Here is a 21,920-nt window from a genome sequence, read left to right on the forward strand (position 1 = left end):
ATTCTAATTAGCTGAAGTAATTTGATTTGTCCAATTTTTTTATTGCCTATATGAAAACAAAACAAGAAAAACAAAACAAAACAATAAAGCAAAACAACTCTAGAAAATCCCCACACAAGCCTGTAATCCCTCCCCCTTCCTTTCCCTGGAAATGTTTCAGCTTTTATCTAGAAGCCAAATGTCTGAAAACAAACCAAAAATATTCTGATTAAAAATCAAAATATTTGTATTGTATTTCAGTTTATTCAAGCAATTGGTACGTTGAGGATTGTGCCTTTGGCTTTGAGATGAAAAATGGAAATTTTGGGTGCAAAGAAGACACCTTTCATCAAAGGAATTGATCAGTTGAAATCTTTTAATTGGCTTCATAGGAGCTAAGTGGAGAAGCCTGGCATGGAAAACTTTCTGTCTTTAATCTTTTGTAAGAAACAACGTATTATCCTCGGACCACAACCAAAGTTGTAGCGGAAACAGCGTCATCACTATTACTTTCCACAAAAAAAAACGTTTTCCTTGGAAAATGCCCAGCTCTGATTTCCTTTCTTACTTTTAACATTATTATGCACTGAGCGGCGGCGTACGGAGTCCTTGGCAAGGATCAAGGCTCTGTCACATCCACACACACAGCAGGAAGATGGTTCCTCTCCCGGAGGATTTAAAATCCAAGTATCTGACGAGACACTACAGGTGTATACAACAAACACCAGGAAAGCACGAGGTAATAAGACGGCAGTGATTAGCGTGAGAAGCAGCAGCTACAGCACACCAGATGCCTGGCCGCTGTCAATGCATTTTCAGGTTTCATCGCTGAGGTGAGCTTTCCAGGGGGATTTGAAGGAAGGTCAGACTTTGTGAATTTTCATGAGGCGACTTGTTTGCCGCTGAAAGGACAGCCTCGTGGGAGAGGTTTGGGGGAGCGGAGGTTGGATCGGCGTGAAAGTGGTGTACTTTGAGCCCAAAGTGTTGTGTTGCTCAGGGAACGTAAGTATTTAGCTGCGTGGAGATGCAGCTGATGTAAATGGGGCCAGAATGCCTCTATTTCATAAGGCTGTGAATGAAGAAGGAAGGCCTGGAGTAATTTGCCTGAGCTGCACCTTAGAGGAACCTGTGGGATTCAGGTATCATCAATTCTGCGATTATACCAGAAGTGGAAAAAACAGCTTTTTTGGGGGAAAAAAAATATCATGTCTCCTTCTAATAGCCAAGGCATAAAACTCAAGACCCTTTCAGTGCAGACTGTAGTGAGAGGAACGCTGGGGTCAGAGGTGCCTTGGACAGACAGCAACTGGGAAGCCTGGCTTGAATTGCATCTGGTAGTGACACAGGTTTCAGATCAGCAGGAGTTCCAGCTCTGGGTCCCCAAACAACATGAAGCAGGCAATGAGCCACTGAGACAGATCCCAGACATCAGACGAGAGAACCCTGTGCTCTGGGGCGGTGGAGATCAAAGATTTCCTAACAAAAGCCATCACTTTTCCTCCCTGAGGCATCTGGACCCCTCCACTGGGAGGAAGAAAGGAGAGGAAGGTAAAGCCCATGAGATCTGATGCTTTTCCTGAAGGACAAATGCTGTCCGTAGGAGGGAAGGGTGCTGAGCAGAGATAACATTGCTGGAAACCTATGCTGTGCACACGTGTGCAGACCAGGAAAAGCACTGCATCCCCATGGAGAGTGTATGTGAGCAAGCAACCCTTAGATCAAGAGAGGTTAATAGACTTTTGCTGCATTATTAAGACTTAATTTCTCATTTATTAAGCGGATGCTATGTTCAAAGTTGTCTTTCCTTCAGGGCTTTCCCTGCAAATTGGCTCTCAGCTCTGTGCGCTCCATCCCAGGGCATGGATGCCCTCAAAATGACCCCTCACCAGTCCCTTTGTCAGAATTAAACTGGAGCAGAGCTGGGTTTTTATTAGGCTCCGGGGGGACCCAGCTGCTCTGCAGGTTGAAAGGCATCAGAAGTGTTCCTCATGTGGCCAGGTGTGAAAATAGCTGCTGTATTCAGCCTGGGCTGGCCTCAGCCATCACCCAGCCTCCTGGGGTCCCTGCAACAGATGGCATTTAAGAGCAAAAAAATGTCCTCTGCATTTGTCACTCATTTGCAACCTAATAAGGCATCAGGCTAAATTACAAAGCACTGTAATCCAAAACAGGATGTCTGTAACTTTTTTTGGTTCTTGGGATTGCCAGGACATGTCTGGCTTTATGTCCCAGCGGTCTTGTTTAGCCCACAGATTGTGCTTTAGAGTGTGTCCTCCTTGCATAATGCATGCTCAGCCTCATCTGCATCTTCTGTAGGACTGCCATTGCCAAGACAAATCCTTCTTTTTTCCCCCCACCGTTGCTCACCATGCTCTGGGCTGATCGAGCATTTAGCACTCTTCTCCAACACCAGTTCTCGTTACAAGTCTCTGCATATTTAAAATTGTTGTGTTGTAAAATCAGGAGAAGAAACAAGCCACTGTGAATAATTCAAAACCTCACCCAGGCAAAATTAAAAATATATTTCAACATCAAAGGTCTTTCTTATTTCAAATTTCCAGGGATGTGAACAGGGAGGAGGAAAAAAAGGCATGTCAATGGAAAGAAAAGTGAACCCAAACAGAAATCTCTTTTTCCTTAATGGTTTTTTACTTGTCTGTTTTGGGCTCTGTAATACGGTCCTGAAAACTGTTTCCTCAATAAAGAGGAGATTATCTTTAAAGCGATTTCTGTAAGGCCTGATGCAGGCAGTTACTCGCACACTTCAGTGCACGGAGACCTTCCCTCTCTCACACATCTTGCTGGTGGAGTGGCCGGTTCGAGTCGCTGGGCTGGAAGAGCAGCTCGAGGTTCTTTGAAGGACAGTTGCTGCATGAGAGGTCATTCGATTTCAGTGGAACTGCATCAATTTACCTACCACCTCATTTGTGCATGAATCATATGCACACATTTGATCTCATCTGCATCTCATCTGAGTGTCTGCAGAATGCTTTGGGAGCAGACAGATGGCCAGAAATTCCTCAAAGTTCACTACAAACTTCGCAACGTGGCGAGGCTGGAGGTCAGATACACTGTAAGAAGCGACAGCAACAAACTCTGTACTAAAACTAAGACCCTTTACCAGTGCAGAATCCTTCTTATGGATACCTGTTCTCAAAGCAAAGGCATTTAAATGCACATCCCAAAGGGATAATGAATGGTAAAAATAATACAAGTGAAAAAAATCAACAGGAAAGTTGCTGATTTTCAACCCTCCTGTTTTCAATACTCAGTACTTGAAATGTTTATGCAGGACCGATGGCAGTGCTTGCATATGGGTTAATGGCCCTACAGTTCTCTGTCTTCTGGCACCACTGGCATATTTTGCCTGCATGGGCAAACTTCTCTACAGTCCTTCTCTATACACGTGGAATTTTACTCAGCTGTGTTATTTCAGTGGTTGGGCCCCTGTTACTGCTTTCACTGCCGCATTCAGCACAGACCTCCCTGTGCTGCACACACACCCTGCCCAGCTCCTTGAGCTCCCCTTTTCCTGGAGCTCTTTAAAATTCCTCCACTTCCATCCAGAAAGGATGCTTTCCCCCTGCATTTGGTTTCATACTGAAGAAAAGAGAGATCAACACACTCTACTGCCGAATTAAGGCCGGGGCAGGGGAACAGCAGACAGGCTCCCCAGCTAAATGAAGCACTTTTATTTTGATGCACACCAGTACACACATGCCAGTGTCAGAGGAGTGCAGGTGCACACGTATCACAGATGCTGAACATGTACCCGTCGCACTGTGAATTCATTTGCTAAGGCTGTTTGTACTCTGGAGACTTTCAAACCTAACGATGAGATGGGATGAGGCTGGGGGAGCTGGAACCTGGCTCTGCGCTACCAGCTAGCCCCTACATGGCACGGCCAAAGGTCTGCATGTGCTGCCCGGTGCCTTCTCCACCCCACCACCGACACCAGTGTGAAAGGGTCCAGGTTGTCCACCTACCTCCCAGGGTGGCAGAGATGAGGATGTGGGTGCCGTACTTTTTGATGATGGTATCAATGAACTGCTGCGTGGTGGGTCTCCTGCCCAGGAGGCGGATGCTTCTCTGGAACTCAGGCATCAGGGGCAGTGGATTGTGGAGCAGGTCCCTCCGCTCGATGGCTGTGTTCCTCACCTTCCAACGGGCAAACTCCCTACATGACAAGACAGGAACACAAGAGGGGTGAGGCTCTCAATCTGGAGGGGCAGGGAGAGCCTCTGAGGGCAGGGAAGGAGGATGGTGAAGGGAACGATCCTGCTGGACACCCCTGCATGGATACACACGTGAGGCTGCAAGGCTGGACAGAAAGGGAGGGGAAGGAGAAGAGAAGTAAGACATTACTGCACAGCCACAATGCACTTTGAGCATCAGGGTCTGGGATGCCGAGGAGGCAGCCTCAGAGTCTCCAGAGATGTCTGGCAGAGGGCTGCGTTTCTCTACAAAGAAAGCAGGCTGGTTCTTTCACCCTCACACACTTTGGGGTTTTACACCTCTCCCTAAAGCAGCAAATTCTGGCTTCCATCACCAAACAACCAGTCAATTAGGCATACTTGACATGCAGACTGGTCTGATCATTGCTACATCTTTCTGCCCCTGTGTTCGCAAGCCCCCTTGGTATTCAAAGCTACTGCTTTTGTAAAACAGGCTGAAGGAATAACACTTCATGCCAACATCTTAATCTTTCAGCTCTAGGAAGTCCAGCAAAAAATCAGCTTGAAAAACAATTTACTTGATAAACTATCCAGAAGGATCGATTCAAATATAAACAGAGAATAGGATGAAAATGGAGGTTTTTTCTCTATTCCTTTCATTTTTCTTTCTTTCTTTCTTTTTCTTTCTTTCTCTTTCTTTCTTTCTTTCTTTTTTTCTTTCTTTCTTTCTTTCTTAAACCTATAAAGTGATTTTCAAATCCCTTCTTTAAAACTGATAACAACTGGAAAAAAATAATGTTTGCAAAAGCAGCTCTTTATTAAAAGTATCCATTCTGAAACAACACAAAGGGAAATGTCTGGAGAAAAACTTGCCCACGTGCAAACTAAAAACCAGGCCTCTGAAATACATCACCAGCTGAGCACCTAAAAGATGAGAAACCTCTTAATGTCCTTTGAAAACTATTGAGCACGGCCTTCTTGAAAGGAAAGGATATTATTTATAACCACTCTCTTATGACACTTCTGCACTATCTTAACCCATCTCCCAGATAATCAAGTCACAGACTTCTCTGTCCCTTTTCATTCACTTATTCCTTTTAAATAAGATTTAAGACAGAAATTTCATTTAAATAATAGGAATGACAATACCTGGCACTGACATGGCACTTTCTCTCAATGTGTGTCAACCAGCACCAGCAATCCCACATTGCTGGTGAAGAACCTGACAAGCAAGCAGATATGAGATGCCATAAGTCAGCTGCAGAGCCAGGATCACAAGGCAGAGTTTTTTGTTCCCAGACTGACTCTACACCCAGTCCATTTTATGTGTGTTAGGTTATTTTATTTAATGCAATTATGCATGTATTTATTTTGATTGCATACCATCACAACAACCCAGGCTGCCTAATAGCAGTGCATTCATTAAAACAACAAAGTGACAGCTTTTTCTTTCAAAATGTCTCCTTACATCTGAGATAATGCCCCTTCTGTAGCTCCTAGGCTTTCCCAAGCCAAGGAAAAATCTCAAAGCAGAACACCCTGCTGATTGCATCCTAAAAGTCACCAATGTCAAAGCATAAAATCTGCAGAGCATAGGTCTTTTCCAGAAAAATTTCTACAGAAAGAAAGAAAAGAAAGAAAGGAAGGAAGGAAGGAGGGACGGACGGACGGAAGGAACACCAGGATCTTAACTTCATGAGTGGAAAAAACATGTACTTGTTATCCACAGACAGATTTGGAGCCAACAGTCTGTTAGCAACATCCATGAATTTACTGTATGAAGCTGTTGCCTCTGCAGTCCCAAAATAGTGTAAAAATCCATTACTTAGTATCTCTGGGAGAGATATGTTTTGGGGACCCACAATAGCTTTTGATGATAGGTAGAACCTTAAAAGTGAAGAAAAATAGCTAATCTCTGACACTCCAGAGACAGGTTGCTGTCATCATTCATGATCTCAAACCTGGCTCTAGAAGAAAATCCCCTTTGCATGAAGAAGGAATGGTCCTTTCATGACAGAGCAGTTACACTGCACGGGAAGATGCAAATTTGGATGCTAAAAGACAGGCAAGGTCTTATAATAAATTGAAATTCCTACCATAAAGATCATAAGTGTAGGAAAAATGCTGCCTGTGCTTCCTCTCCAAAGGGACAACTTTTAGTTCCCATAAAATCAAGCACACTTCTGCTTTCAGATTGCTGCTTCATGGAAGTGTTATCAATACAGTTAGGGGAGATAAACCCTCTAGAGCCAGCATGTTTTCAGAAAAAGCCATGGGAATGCTTCATGTTACCAGACAGAGCATAGAAAAGTTTGCTTTTGTCACTGTCAAAATATCTATTCCAAAGCAAAAACAGTGGAGTTGAAACATGCAGCTGTTCTAGTAGGGCTTTATTGATATATCAACACCCAAACCCAAGGAATGTCTCCAGAGGGTGGAGGCAGGCAGGGCAAAGAGTTACAGTCAGGGCCCTGTAATGGAAAGCAGTGGCAGAAGAGGTGGGAGAAGACTGAAAGAGAAAATGATAACTTGGTAAATAGTTTTTTTCAAGGGAAAAATAGGTTGTGGATTTTTTTATTTTATTTTAATTAATTAATTTATTTATTTACTTATTTTTACATCAGGTCCAAAATAATCTGTTGCCACCACTACCAAGAGGTAAAAGGAGGAGTTTAAAAGAAGTCACTATATCTTCAACCTCGCCTGCTACCAAGGAACAATTTCAGTCCCCGTTCATGTAGTAGAAAACTCCTTAGCAGCATCCACATCTAACACATCATACTGAAGAAGAGTTTTTTCCACGGGGTTCTTTTGCATGCAGTCCCTCCCCGGAGCTTCCTGCTCCTAGGGCATTTCATAGAGGTGAAAGCCCAGTTCTATTATCCTCTCCAAATGTCTAGATGTGTGGTTTTCAGAGCTGATGAGAAAAGCTGAGCAAATATGTTATGATGAATAATTTATGCAACTAACTTAGATGTTTATCTTCTGCTCATAGAATATCTATGAGCCAGTTGCAATTCCCTCTAATTTATGCATTATTTGAATTTACTTAGTGACATTCTTCAAGTGTTTTTTTTTTTTTTTTTTTTTTTTTTTTTAGTTTATAGCATAGTATTTGGAGTATTTGGCTGTTTTACCTGCCTGTGCATTGTTGCTTGGTTGGGACTGGTCAAGCAGATGACATAGTATTGTTTAGCTTCCTCATTAATGACCACAAGTACCTGACCACATTTTAGACTTGACTGGTTCAGTACCAGCATATTTCATATTCAAAGCAACCCTCTGAATACCAGCAATCTTCAGTGGAAGCTATCGAGCTCTGTGCTGTAGGATGCACCCGAGGACAAGATTATGGTACAATTTTGGAAAACAGACTTGACATTAATGAATATGACCAGTGAAATAGCTTAGAATTATTGAAGTGCCTAAAAAATAAAATATAAAAGGAGTTTTGCAGGAAACTGTACACCTCTTGCCTTAGGGGATGAACCAACCAGTAACTCCTGAAATCTGTGAAGAAAACACCTTCAAGAACAGGTTTTCTATTAACTTTCAATGTCAGACTTAATTGCATTTTCTGCAGAAGCAGCTGTTATTGGCCAAAACAGAATCCATGGCACCAGGCTAGGTAAGCACACTCTCGCCTTCTTGTCACCACTGGATCCTTGAATCTAGGAATCCTTGGAGGATCCATCCAGGCCTCGGATTTATGGATGATGTGTACAAAGGGGCACTGAAATTCTTCCTCCCAGAAACCCTTCTCAGATGCCATTTCACTGATCATTGCTTCTCAGAAGCCTCAGCGTCACCACCGTCTTAATGCCACTGCCTGGTAAGCACAGGTGAGCCCTCCCCAGGTCTCAAGGCACTTTATAAAAGAGAATATAAATAAATAAATAAACAAACCCTCTTGTTTGATGGTTTTCCAGGTGAAGGAGTCGCAAAGAGCTGACCAGGATTACAATGGTACCTCCCGATCCAGTTGGGATTAATACAGAGCCTTGTGACCCTCGGGGGAAATCCCTGGCATGCACCTGAACATCTGCCGGGGGGGAAGCTTTTACAGGCTTCACAGAGGAGATAAACCTCTTAACGAGGAGGAGGAAGAATCTGTATCCCTGATGCAGAGACGGGATAAGGAGAAACTATGACCTAACGTCTGAGTAGAGGAGGAGAGGCACTTGTTTATGCTCTAATGTCTCGCCAGCGTAGACAGACCATGCTAATGGGGAGAGTACACAGGAAAATGTCTGCCAGGTCAGCAAGGGGAGTCTGCTCTCTAATATCTGGTGAAAGCACTGAATAGAGTCTGCTCTTTTAATGGCTGCAAGGGGTAGGAAGCGTCTTGCTGCTAATGCCTAAAGGAGAGGAGAGGAAATAGAGGGATGAAGTACATGCAGTAGCCTCAGGGAGACAAATATGCATATTTCAGTCCTTCCTCCTTGTCACACGTTTTCCTTGTATATGGCTATGTCTGAGAAAATATTTGCCCCTTCAGAGTTTGCGTTAATGAGCTAGCCATCAAGGCCATGCATGTCAGACAGAGGGAGTCACTAAGGATGCCTCCGCACTCATTAGCACTATGACCCCTCCAGGGAAACAACACAAAAAAGGGGCAAAATGTTGAAGAGAGAAGAAAAGTCAAAAGCCTGAAATGGGTACATCATCCAGACCCATGCAGCAGCAGCAAGGCTAGGAGAATCCAAGGGCATGAGCAACTTTACCCTGGGAGAGAAGTCTGAAAGAGAGAGGCCGTCGGAGCAAATTAAATTCCCCATCTTCAAACAGCGAAGGCGACCAAAGGATGTAAGTAAAGAAACAAGTTCAGTACAGACCTCAGGGATTGTAGCTTCAAACCAAAAAGAAATTAAATGTATTAAACAATGAGCAAGACAGAGTCTGTTTGGGAAAAGAAAAGAAAAAAAAAGAAAGGAAAAAGGAAAAGGAAAGAAAAAAACAGAGCAGAAAGACACTGAACTAAGTCCATAACAATCGCACTAAGTAGAACATCCCAACACCTCCCGCTCCTGGGATGCTGCCTGTGTTAACTGCAGGGTTTGCAGGGCAGTTAGTGCATCCCACTCAGTGCACACTCAGCAGACTGGCCCAGCCCCACCACTCCGTAGGCAGTGGGCAAGGAGAGGGCCCCAGCTCCTTTCTGCTCCTCGGTTCTCCATCCTTTTTTATAGATCACAGCTCAAAAGCTATCAGCTGCCCACGTAGGTGATGAGCACACAGAGCCTTTCCAAACAGGGCAGCACTCTTGTCAGTAATAGCAAGGTTAAAACACTACTTCATGTCCTCTGCCTGCCCTATTGCACACGTTATTGACTTGGTGATGTCTGTAGGATGCCAGGCCAGAGACAGAGAGCTCCTAGAGACTTCTTGTTCTCTTGGGCTTCGGTGTAAGTCTGCCTAGACATGTGTCTGTCCCTTGTTTTAGTCCAAGCACCTCCAGTCATTAAGACTAACGTTTTGGGGCGTGCCTACGTTGAAGAGAAGTATTATTAGTTGTTAGCATGAGTGTGATCTAGAATACAGACAGCTTTTAGACCTTGCCAAGGTAACACATAAGCTTTTTGTTAGCATCAGGAACTGAGCCCAAAGTCCTCTGGAATCCTCCTGGATGCTCCAACAACAAAGCTGGGAATTTTGTTTGTTTGCTTTGATTTGTATTTCCTTTTCTCAGTCTAATTGTCCCAGTCAGGGGCTGCACAAAGTAGTAGTTATCTTCAGTGCTCAGGGTGACAGCTCTTCCAGGTTGCTGTGAGCCCTTGACTCTGCAAACAATGCCATGGGGACAGGATGTGAGCACAACCACAGCACTATAATGCTTATCTTTTACTGCCAGATCTGGCTTAATGTGAGTCTGTACTGGCTGTCTGTGGTCATGGTGGGCTTGGTGATGTTTAATTTCTTGTCTGTGCCCTCAAAATGCCAGACAGCCCCAGGCTGAGCACTGCAATATTCTCTGAGCAGTTTTCTCTGCAGCCTGGCCCCTTCTCTATCTAGGCCAGCATGAAGAAGTCAGCCTTCAAAGCTGAGCTTTTCAAAGGACCACAAGAATTAGTTTCCTGTGAGGGTTTGGCACTCATACCCCCTAATCTATTTAAGAAAAGTCCACTCCATAGATTCAAACTAGTTCCAAATTAGACAGAGGATGAAGCTCTGCCATAAAAAGAGAGAGAGAGAGAAATAAAAATCTAATTCTAGAGAAGAATGAAAAAGAAATCACTTAAGCTGAAAATCTGACAGCATTTTGCATAACAACCAGACAAACAGGCAGGCTAAGATATGACAGCTGGCAGGTAAATAAGATAAATAAATTGACTATTGATTTTTCGATTAATGCTGTGCTTTCCATACCAGTTTTATTCCTTTAGGAACATTCACCTGGATAGAACTGAACCCAAGGGAAAGACTGTCACTGTCTAGGTCACTCAAGATAATCATATAGCAAAAATATAATAATGCTTTTCAACTACTAACACCTTCACTGATCTCCTCAGGACAGAGGAAGAATCTTCTGCTGCTTTTTCCTCGGTGTATACTTTGACCATATGTTTGGTCTTGGATAGGGTGTCTGAAACCCCAACAACTCCCCCTATTTTAGGTGATCATTTCAGCCTGTTTGATTCTCCTGTTACAGAGATTTGCCTTTTGTCTCTCTGATATTAGCAAAATAAATAAAAATAAAAACATTCCAGGGCTGAAAATTTTGAGGTTTTTTTTTTGTATAAGGAAAGGGAAATGAATAATAAGTCCAGAATGACACGAAGTTTGCAAGAAACAATAAGAAAGAAAATGACTTCAAAGTTAAGTGGATTTCATGTGACCTTGAAAGTATCTGGGTAAGCAGATTGTTCCAGCACTGAATTAAAAACCGATCAGACAAACATGACTCTGAGTCCTGTGTTCTCTGTTAGGATGTGACTACACTTGGGTCTCTTAGGAGGCAGCAAGTAATTGTTGGGTGCTGGCAAGATCGATTTGTTTAAAAGAAGATGAAACTGGAATAAATGTATTACTAGAAAGTCAAAGCAGAGTGTTTCAGCATAGGTAAATACAAGTTAAAAGATGGGACATTAAATTTGGTCATAATTAATTTTGCTCACTATTAAATTTTGTCATATCCAATATGTGGCTGTGATTCCTAGCTCTGACTTAATATCCAAACATAGCTACCATTGCAATCAGACAATCACAAACAAGCACAGTAGAGTAGGTCACTACCCCCTCTGCTGAATGAGGTTGCTTCTAAGTTAGATGTTTCTGCACCCTCAGCTAACACATAGTAACCCCTAAACACTTCAGCATGGAGTAAGCTCACCAGTTACCTTCATCTGTCATCTACTGATCCACTCCCATATTTCACCCGAGTCAGTTGGTCCAATTCCCTCCCATCACGCCCACCAGGTTACAGCACAAACTGCCTGTGGGGTGTTTATCCCAGTCAGCTTTCCCCACGATATCCTTTGTGCAGGTTTCATTGCAAGCAGCACACACCTCGGGCGTTAGAGATGCCCTTTCCGACACCAGCCTGCTTAAGCCTTCTCCACCCTGGAGACTCACTTGTAAGTAATTCCCATTACTGTTAACACCATTTCAGCTGTTTTCAGTATTGGGCTGACGGCGCTTCTTTTGAGCCACTACAATTTACGTAGTGGTTGATACTGGCTGCTAGAAGCCAGAGTGACATCTTCACAAGAGCTTCCAGCATTGTTAGCACGGCTGCAGCTTAACAAACATTAGCAACAATAGGAAGTGTTCTGTTCTGTTGCTGTTTTCCTCCTAAAAACTTGCCTAAACCAGACATGGTTTATTAAGCTACCGAGGAAGCTACTCTAATAGGCTGCCAGGTCCTGTGCTCCAAGCACTGAAACGGACAGTGTAGAGACACCCATTCCTTCACTGTGAATTATGATAAAAATCACAAGAAACATAGCCAGAGCAATTCTCCAGTAAAATATCTGAGGTAGCCTAGAGAAACTTGTCTATGAAACAGGCATTTTGACTTCTACGGTTACGATTACAATGACGCTGATAATATTTTTTTCATAGCATATTCTCCTGTATTTATGTTTCTCTAGTATGACCCAGAATTCAGGAGAAAGCAGATCCTGGGAAGTCAAGGAGCTGTCACAAACATGCTGTCAAAGACCAGCAGTTTGAAGCAACAGATGGAAACATCTGAGTCATTGATAGCATTTTGCATGGTCTTGAGGAAAGCTGGGATAATAAGTACAATTTTAGCTTTTCCACACTTCTTCCAATTTCCTTCTTATTTTTGTGTGTTCTTACGCTCAACACATCAGTCAGTCAGACACAACAGGTTGGAAGGAAGCTAAGACATAGGATGGTGAGAGACTTAACTAAGTCTGTACAGGAGTATGGGACAGAAAAAGGAATAGACCCCAAATTGTTCTTTCAGGTAAGAAAATAATAATAACAATTAATAGATAATTCTTCATGTTGAAGGACTGCAGTAGGTCAGAGGACTGAACTCTTCATGAAGTCCTGGCTAATACTTGAAAGTATTTAGATCTATTATTTCTGGAAAGCAAGTTTCAAATGGAAGACAGGCAGACACATTCTAATTTATAGAGCAGATAGTTTATCCCCCAGGGGAATATTGGTCTACATCATGCCATGGAGAGCACTCTCTACCCCTTTTAGCCTCTTATCAAGCCAGGGATGCCCTGCCCCAAAATTCACCATCTAGACTAGGTCACCATTGCCTACCAATGTTCAAAGGAATGTAGCAGTATGAACCAAAGGCTGTAGCAAGAACATAGTCTGGAACAACTCATTTCATTAAATTGCACTTGCTTCGTTTCCTGAAGATATAGGTGTTTGGACTACTGGAGCTTTTTCCCCTAATTTTAGCTATAGCAAGCTGGTAATCTTGACACCACAGCCCCAAGCTTTGTTCTTTACTTGTCCTGGTTCATAGTAAACTCAGATGAAAAAAGTGTGATATATGTGTGCTTGAACTTTAATTTCTCACGTAATAGGCTTAGGTACCTGACTACTGCACTACTGGCTACTTAAGTACAACATTTGTCAGCACTGGGAAAGCAAGTATCAGAAATTTAGCCTTGATTGCCCTTTTTCTCAAAAAGCACAAAATTTTCCCCAACGCAGCGTGCAACCATGTTTCAAAATTTGAGCTGTTGTTAGAAAATGGAGCCATCACCCCCCTCCGGTCAGTTGTGCTACTCTCTTGGCAAAGGTTCAAATTCAGGAGGAAAAAAATTGCTGTTTAAATACCAAGCCCCTCCTGCCTCCTACACCCAGTTGTGCCCCCGCGGCCGTCCTGGCAGAGCCATCTGGGCACCATGACCGTGCCCGTGGGCTCAGCGAGAGCAGTACCCGTGCAGGCAGCGATGGCAAAGCCGTCCCCTCTCGCCCACCCCCTCGGCCCTGAGTCATCCTCAGCTGATGGAGGCACTGCCAGCCATGTGCCGTGGGTGCTGGTGGGTGACTTGGATGGCTAAAGACAGCCAGTTGGCAAAGCCACCTGCTTACATCAGGGACCTTGTGTCGCAGGCTGGTTGAGGGGTTTTGTCCAGGTTGAGTGAAGTGAAGAAGCTCCATATACCCTTCTCTGTTGGGGAATATCCTTCAGGTGGAAGAGAGGGCTCCTGGGGGTTCCTCTCAGGGGGATCTCCTTGGGCTGTGTGTAGAGAGCTTGTAGGGAAATCATGACTTGCAGAGACGCAATAGGGTGGAGGGACTGGTCACTGCCTGCACCCAAAGGCATACACAGATCCAGCACATGGTCACCAGTCGGAATAACTCAGGAGATGTGAGCACTCAATGGTTGGCATAGAATCATAGACTCGTAGAATCATTAAGGTTGGAAAAGACCTCCAAGATCATCTTGTCCTACCGTCCCCAAACACCACTATCACCCACTAAGCCATGCCCCCAAGCACCACATCCAACCTTTCCTGGAACACCCCCAGGGACGGTGACTCCACCACCTCCCTGGGTGACCTGTCCCAATGCCCGATCACTCTTTCTGAGCATCCCTCAATACCCCTGCCATTGCAAGGCATCTTGCAGAAAGCACTCATGAGCATGTGGGGTGTAAGAAAACAAGTGAATAAAATCTGTTCCGTCATTGTAAAATAAAACCACCTTCCTCTCCCTCATCGATCCTTAACGCTTTATTCTGATAGTGCCATAATAGTATTTCCTCTTACTTGGCTTAGGAGAAAATAGTGAATCCTCCTCACAGTTCCTCAGGATGCCCATTTCTGGTCTTTCACCCCAAGCTCTGCAGCTCAATATCCCCTTGGTTTCCAAGCTGTGCTATTACACACAGGCTGATTGCCAAGGCTTCCAGTTTTAACAGCGACATCCAGCATGGCAGGATATATACAGTGGCTATATACAGAGCCTGTCCCCTCTCAGCATAGAATTCAGGTGGTAACTGGGCCTGAAATTACTAGTAAAGGGCATAAGGTGAGAGGTGAAGGGCTGAAAAATTAGGCTGCAGAGAACAGCTGCAGCAAAATTCAAACCATCCATAGTCAAAGATGTTTGTGTTTTGTTCAAGACTACAAAAAGAAAAAAAAAAAGCCAACAAAAAAAAAAAAAACAGCTTGTCCCAAAAAGCCTGTGACATTTCAGAATTACAGTAAAATTGAAGAAATTTTCTCTAGGAAAAAGGTGACCCATTTCCTCAGACTACATCCCTCTTTAGCAAAAATACTGAACACAAGCAGTGAGAAAGCCTTGAACATTCCCTGATCGCTCCAAAACCTCATTTCAACAAAAATCGGTTTTGATGTATTTAATTTTCATTCCTAGTCATGCCATTTCAAACTCAGACATGTTTTGATGGAGGAAATAAAAAGACTACAATAAAATAAAAATTCACAAACTCTTGAAGAAAGGCAATCTTTTTGCATGCTGCAAAGTGGCCTGCAATAAAAAGACAACTATGCCTTTTGTGCAACATTTCATAAAGGAAAAGCTTTATTTTTTGTCATGTTCTATCCAGGGAACAGGAATGAGTGAATGCAAATACCTTTGTTTTCTGGGATCTCTTTGTGATGCTCTGAAGAACTTGGTTATTCAGGCATGTGCTTAGCAATTTCCCAATCTTGAGTCATGTTTCCTTTAACTGTTACCTATGACTTTGATACATGGATCTTAAAGCATTTTAAACAAATGTGTCACCGTAGACAGAGAAACCAAGAGAGGGACAGCTTTTCCAAGGAAGAGATCTAACAGGCAACCAACACTGCCATGAACAGAATTACCCCAGATCTGGAGCCAGACGAAGCATTACCCCAGCAAGGACTAAAGTAGAAGGGGGGGTCATGGCCAAACTCATGTCCCAGGCACCCGTCCATTTTGCTGGTGCCATGAAACAGTCCCCCCCCCAGGGTCCTTGCTACCTGCTCAGCTCACTTCAGTAGTTTGCTTCTTGCATCGGATTCCACAGGGCTGAGGGTAGCAACACGCAAATGGAGAACAGAACCAGGGCAAGGAGTAAATATCTTTAGAAAACACCACTGCACATAGATTCCTAAATCCCAGCCCTTTGGGGAGGACTCAAGAGCTATGTATAAGCAGCGGAAATGTATGATGTCCTGCCAAGAGGAAGGTGTTGGACTTATTTATAGTAACGGTGAGGGATCAAATGCACACCCGTGACATTCATCTTCTGTGTGGTTACAGGACTCCAACAGTTACGAAATCAATCTAATGAAATGCAAACCACTTCCTTTGGGAAGGTTATGTTGATTGCCAGCTCTGTTGTGTTCAAATCAGCAAAGAAGAACGTGCAGGATGGTCTGGGAGAGGAGGCTGTAGATCTCTAAGGCCTCTAGCTAATCCATACCACTTCAAGTTGAGGCTGTCTCAATTCCTCTCTTTTTATGACTCTATCATAGCCATAAGATACAGGAGGCTGGTTTAGTGTAAAAAGGAGCACCAGAGTGTTTCCTTAGCCAACTGAACCTCAAGCACCCCCAAAATAGCTAAAAGGGCTTGTTCTACCCATTCTGTAGGCATAAAAACTGTGGGGATGGAGGGAGTTCATTGGAAGGGCAGGAATGCAAACTGCTGGCTGCCCTGCAACATGTACCAAGCTGTGTAAGTGCCTACCTGCATGAATCACTTAATTCATCTGCAAAGTTGCGTGCATGCAAGGTCCAGATGTGAAATTCAGGTCCTGGGGAACATAAGAACAAAATTTCCTTGACTTCAGCACAGCCAGCAGCCAGCCCTGCGTGCAAAAGCAGCCTGAAGGTCCAGCAGGGCTCTGCACTGCAAGCAGAGTGGCTCTGCAGCATCTGAATTTGGGGTTTGGGGTTTGGGGCAGAAGGCCGGAGCTGAGCCCTGTTGCTAAGGAAAGTCCCTGAATAAGGGGCTGTCCCCTGTAAGGCAGCCATTTGAGGTATATAAGGAGGAAATAGAAGTCAGCTGTGTGGGGAGTTTTCTATTTTTGTTTTGTTTTGTTTTGTTCAGGTTAGTAGGGAGTGAAATAGAGGGTAAAGGGGTTGTTTTTCAGTAAAGGCTCTTATGCTTCAGATTTTCATTTTTGTCTTGGCAGGTTCTTGCTTCGTGCCTTCATCGTGGCTAGGGGATCCTTTGCTGAGTCTGTGTGGGAGTTTCCATGAGGTCAGTTTCTTCCTTTTTTCCCACACCTTTCACTTTCATGGCAGGTTTTCTCGGCAAAGTTAACATCAGGATCTCTTTGAGACAAGGCACTGGAATCCTAGTCTGGGGAGATCAGATGCTGTAGGAAAGCTAAGGAGAAAACCTCCCCTCACGGCTACTTCAGGGGGTGAGGACTGGATGAAGAAAAAGCAGCAGCTCCTAGCCTGCCTGTCAGCTAAAGCCATACCCATGGCTGAATAAGGGATTCTGTGCTATTGCACCCCTGAGCCTCTGCTCGGAAGTAACAAACCAGACCCCAGGATTCTGAGGCGTATGTATATATTTACCTACTGAACAAAACAACAATATCTGCAATGCTTTTTAGTTGGCTTCTGGGTTTTGAGACTTAAAGACTCATCTTTTCTGGTTTTTGTTTGCAATCCTAAAAGACAGCCTATTCTTATTTTTTTTTAAATGGAAGCAATGGAAGCTGTGAGTTACACAATTATGTGACTCAAACCTGGAGTGCTTAAAGAAGAGGGGGGAAAAGCTGATTGGAATCCCCTCCTCCCCCCTCCAGTATTACAAATAATGGAAAAAAAAGAAAAGAAAATCTGTGAGATCTGGCAGGGAACAGGTCCCATTGTTTCCTGCGGTCAGCTGGAAACGTCCCAATGCCTGAGCAAGTGCCAGGAAGAAGGGGGATAGGTCAAACACCATCTCCTTGCCGTGGGCTTGGGTTAAACTTCAACTTGCTCAGGGGAGCAGCTGTCACAAGCCTTTTGGGGGGAGAGAGGCATCCCAAGTCTGCCTGCAGTGGGAGGAAGCAGATAAAGGGCCCTGAGCAAGAGCATCACCCAGAGGCCTCCATGCTAAGTGCGTGTTTATCTCACCCAAACATTGCCTCTGCAGCAGACCTATTTGTGCTGTTACTCACCAAGCCCAGCTGCTGGTGCATTTGCTGATCTCCAGATAGAAGGATCAGAGGTATCTTTTTCCAACCCTGATACCAGGCTGGAAACATCCACTGAGTCCCAGCAGGAGATGCACTGGGTACCCCACCTCTCGGACCTCATCCCTGCTTGCCCAGCTCCTTGCCCCTCTTGTCCCTGTGCCTGGCAGTGCAGGTGGAGGCTGTATTTAGAGCCCCAATCTTCCTGGGCAATGAACCATTATAAACCGTGAGTTCATCAGCAGCGCCAAGTTTCTCTGACTGATTGTTTTCTGATGCTGTTTGGCATTTTATCCCAGCTGCATAGAAAACTTATTACAAAACCATGTTTGTGTTACTTAGCTGATATCTGTGGCTCGCTGCAGTGGCAGGCTGAAGCGCGATGGAGGGGCACGGCTGATGAAGACCCACCAAGGTGACAGGGGCCAAGCTGCAGGCCAGGCACGGTGTTTGTGGAGATGAAAGCAGGAGCCTCTTGAGCAGCCCCAGGTTATCCTAGGAGTAGCTTAGCTGTTGCACATCTGACTAGATCCACAGGCCACAAATAAATGTTCTAAATGCAGATCGGTTTTACATTAGATGACTGCAAGAGTCCCTGCTGCCGTTAAAAATCAGTTAGTTTTTCCCCTGCACAGCCCCAGGCTAGAGCCTGCCATCCACTCACACCTGTATCAAGTCCAATAGCCTGTGGTAGAACTAAAGAGAATTATTATTTAGGTTTTTCTACATTACTCGGGTTCTGGGAGCAGCCAAAGGCTGGGAGGTGCAGTCTGCAAAGAGACTGTCCATACAGTCCTAGAGATTTAGGATGGGAATTCTTCAAACTGCAAAACATCATGCCCAGCAGAGCAGGAGGTGGGATGCTGGGACCTTGGAGGGTCCTTTTTGTCCTGTGTTTCTCGGGTTCTGACAGCAGGATGCTAAAGTGCCTCTGTCCTTCCGCATGAGGCAGAAAAATGATGTTCTGTGAGATGGCAGCAGAGGAGACACTGAGTTGGTATGCCACAGATACAGAGACAACCATTTTCCAACCAGGCTTCTTCTGTCTTCCTCCTGCCTTCATCTCCTGAAGGCCCCCGGCAACGCACAGAGCGGTGTGCCCAGGGTCTGGCTGGTGGCACTCAGTCTCCCTTGGGGACTGGTGTTTTGCCAGCTGCTTGGCACAAACACTCCTGAAACAGCAAAGGTTCCCATGTGAAAAGCTCAAGTAGGAAAAGAGAGAAAGCACCAGCCCTACAGAAACCACTAGACGTGGCCCATTGGAAAGGGCGACGTGTTACAGCCTCCTCCTCTCCAGAATTGTTTCTGGTCCCTAAATCCTGCATTTCAGGAGGGGGCTCTTCCACTTCCCCCGTCCCTGGGCACAGGCAGAGCTGCCAGCTTCTCCCACCTCCTCTCAGTCCCCACCTCAGCGCAGGCGATCCCCCCTCGCTCACACCTCGCCGATGTGCTGGTGCAAGAGGCCTGACGTCAGTGGGGCTGGCCATCTGGAGCAGCCTCCGTGCATCTCCCTGCCTCATTTACTCTTTGTTCCCTTTCAGTCCCAGCTGAGATCATTTCTCTTTTCTCTCCTCCCTTGCCTGTGACTCTCTTATTTTCTTCCTCATTTTCTCTCTGCTGCTATTTATGATTTATTCTCTGTAACTGTCCTATTTAATGCTGCAGAAGGGTTGGGGACATGGTTTCCGTGGAAGACGGTGTAGAAAACAGTGGGGTCCTGTCATTTACTGATCACAGTGGGGCTGACAAAACACTATCTGGCATCATGAGAGATGGAAATCACACAACGGTGTCCTGCATTCTTACTTTGCTGCCCCAAAGCCAGGAGCACAGTCAGAAGCACAGTGTGAGAGGGCCACAATTCCTTGGAGAAACTGTCAGGGAGATGCTTAGGAGGACTTGTGGATAAAGCGAGCAGCCTTCAAGTTCAGACTGGGGGCTCCTCTCCTTGCAGTGAGCTTTAGGCATCATCTTACTCCAAAAAGACTAAGTGTCCTCTCCAGAAGGAGAAGCCTGGGACATTGCACATGCCATTTCTGTCTGCCCAGATGGTCTTCATCCAGGGTGGAATGTGTTTTGAAATGCTCGTGGGCCCCACCACCTCATCCTTTCTGGAAACCCCAGGATCTGCAGGAGTCAGACGGCTCCCAGCAAAACACGATGAGTCTGTGAGGCTTCTTCCTACACCGGGACTTTTTATCATGCGAACGCCACGCTGCAGCTGGTTCTAGGAAGGCCTCTGCCCACACACTAAATAAATTCTGGTGCGGTGCACTGCTTCTCTATGGAAACCGTACCCTGCATTTCTCTATAGGATTTTTCTCATTTCAGGCTCCATAATAAATTAACGAGAAGATGTTTTCTTCACACCAACTATAGGAGAGACTCTTTTCTGTACTCGATTAATCTTTAGTGATCTATATTAAATATTTATCTGAAGAAACGAGGCCTGTATTGCTGCAACATTTTCTATTATGAGACTTTTTCATATCAAAAGATATTTTCCTGGTGCTGACTCGTATATACACAGTCAGAATTTCCAATGGAAGGGCACCCTTTTTTTTTTTTTCTTTCTCTCCCAGTGACCTTTTCCCTTCATAACAAGCTGCTGATATGTTAGAATTTACTGGGTTATAAACATTTTTTATCGAGTAGGAGGAAGCTGGGTGATTTGGCATCAGCTTCCCTAATAAAACCCAAGGGAGCAGCTGTGATGTTTGACACCAATAAAGGCATGGAAGAAGCTGCAGCCCTCTGGGATGCCAGTCACGAATGCCAACAGGAGCCAGCAAGTGTCGGTCACGTAGCTCCGCTCTGCTGAGGCACTGCTGGAAGGGGGCCAGCTCACTGGCATGGGTGAGGGAGCTGGGAGGGACCTGGTAAAGGGCTCCTCTGTTCCTTCCTAGCAGCACAAAAATTGTGTGATCTGGCACAGGGAGCAGGGCACAGGGATTCCTAAACCCTCTTTTCCTGCAACTGGGTGGAGAGTGGGGACATCTAAGAAGGGATAAGGACCTTGGTGTTGGTTTCAAGCAGTGGTCCTACAAGAACATGGTGAACCCAGATCGAGTTTTGATCTTGAATTAGTGGCTGAATTTTTCCTTCCCAAGACAGATCTGGCCTTGGCTACAGATAAACAGAATTATAATTATTCATATTGATGTAGTGTCAAAAGGAAACCCAGCCACGGGACTCTGCTTGTGGTGCCAGGTGCTCAACAATAATGCAACAAAAAGATGCTCTGGGTTCTCCAAGAGCTCACAACCTAATTTGTCTCTGCCTCCCAAGGGAGCCGTGATTTAAGCTGGTCAATAACTAACTCATTCCACAAAAGCCTGAATAAATCATCTGATGACTAGATATACACACATTATAAATGTTTAGCTCTGATAATATATGACTGAGCTGCTATTTTGACAAATAGCTAGCGAATAATATATTTGATGAACTGCATAATATTTTACTAATGATTAATTTATTCATTTGAAACAAACAAACAAAACCCAGTCTTTTCCTCTGCTATCAAAGAGAACCCTAAGTAATGGCTGCAAAGAGCTTTGAGATCCCTGGATGATCTGTGTCTGCTATTACACCCTTTATCATTGTGTATTTCTAGTGATTTATTACCAGGGATAATAAATCCATGGCTTATGTTATGGACAGCCTCATTTAAGGTAGTGACATCCTGGTCAGAAGCTCCTGATTTTATAATTCCCAATAAAATCTACAGGAATTTGGCACTTAGACAGTTAAGTACCATTAAAAAGTGTTTAAATGCCTTTCAAAGTCTTGGCCAAGCTTCTATGGGACTTCATCTGATTCTTCTGTCTGAAGACAGAAGTGCTGTGGTGGGGCATAGCTTCAGGAGGGCCAGTTACTGCATGACAGTGGTCTGTAAGGTTTATTGAGCATTGCCCTGGCTGTAGTTCTTCCTCTCCCTCATTCTTAATCCCATTCAGAAATATAATTTCTGTGAGTTCACAGAGAAGATAAAGGACCAAAGAGCAAGAGCACTTCCTCAGAGCTGCTCTGCAAAGGCGGACTGATTGATTACAGATTGGACGCTGCTCCAACTTCCCTTCCTAAATGAAAAATTGAGAGCTCTTTAAAATTGAATAAAATATGCTGTTCTAAGAAGGATTTCACTGGCACGAGCACAATAGGAGGTAGTAGTGAGTTGTTCGATATTTCTGTGT

The 21,920-nt window shown here is 44.6% G+C and overlaps 1 protein-coding gene across 2 annotated transcripts in view; it reads right to left on the reverse strand.

Annotated features, from left to right (window-relative positions):
• Window positions 1-21,920, reverse strand: part of BRINP1 (BMP/retinoic acid inducible neural specific 1) — an 87,846-nt gene that overhangs the window by 24,895 nt on the left and 41,031 nt on the right. Inside the window, exons 3-4 of one of the 2 annotated variants that reach the window (XM_083807725.1) lie at window positions 5,304-5,376; window positions 3,966-4,156 (exon numbers count right to left, since the gene is read on the reverse strand). In XM_083807725.1, coding sequence (XP_083663851.1) covers window positions 3,966-4,156; window positions 5,304-5,376 — 264 coding nt within the window. The remainder of the gene's footprint in view (window positions 1-3,965; window positions 4,157-5,303; window positions 5,377-21,920) is intronic. The other variant, XM_083807724.1, reaches the window with a different exon arrangement.

This window comes from Anser anser (assembly GCF_964211835.1).
Source record: "Anser anser genome assembly, chromosome: 21".
NCBI classification, from domain to species: Eukaryota; Metazoa; Chordata; class Aves; order Anseriformes; family Anatidae; genus Anser; species Anser anser.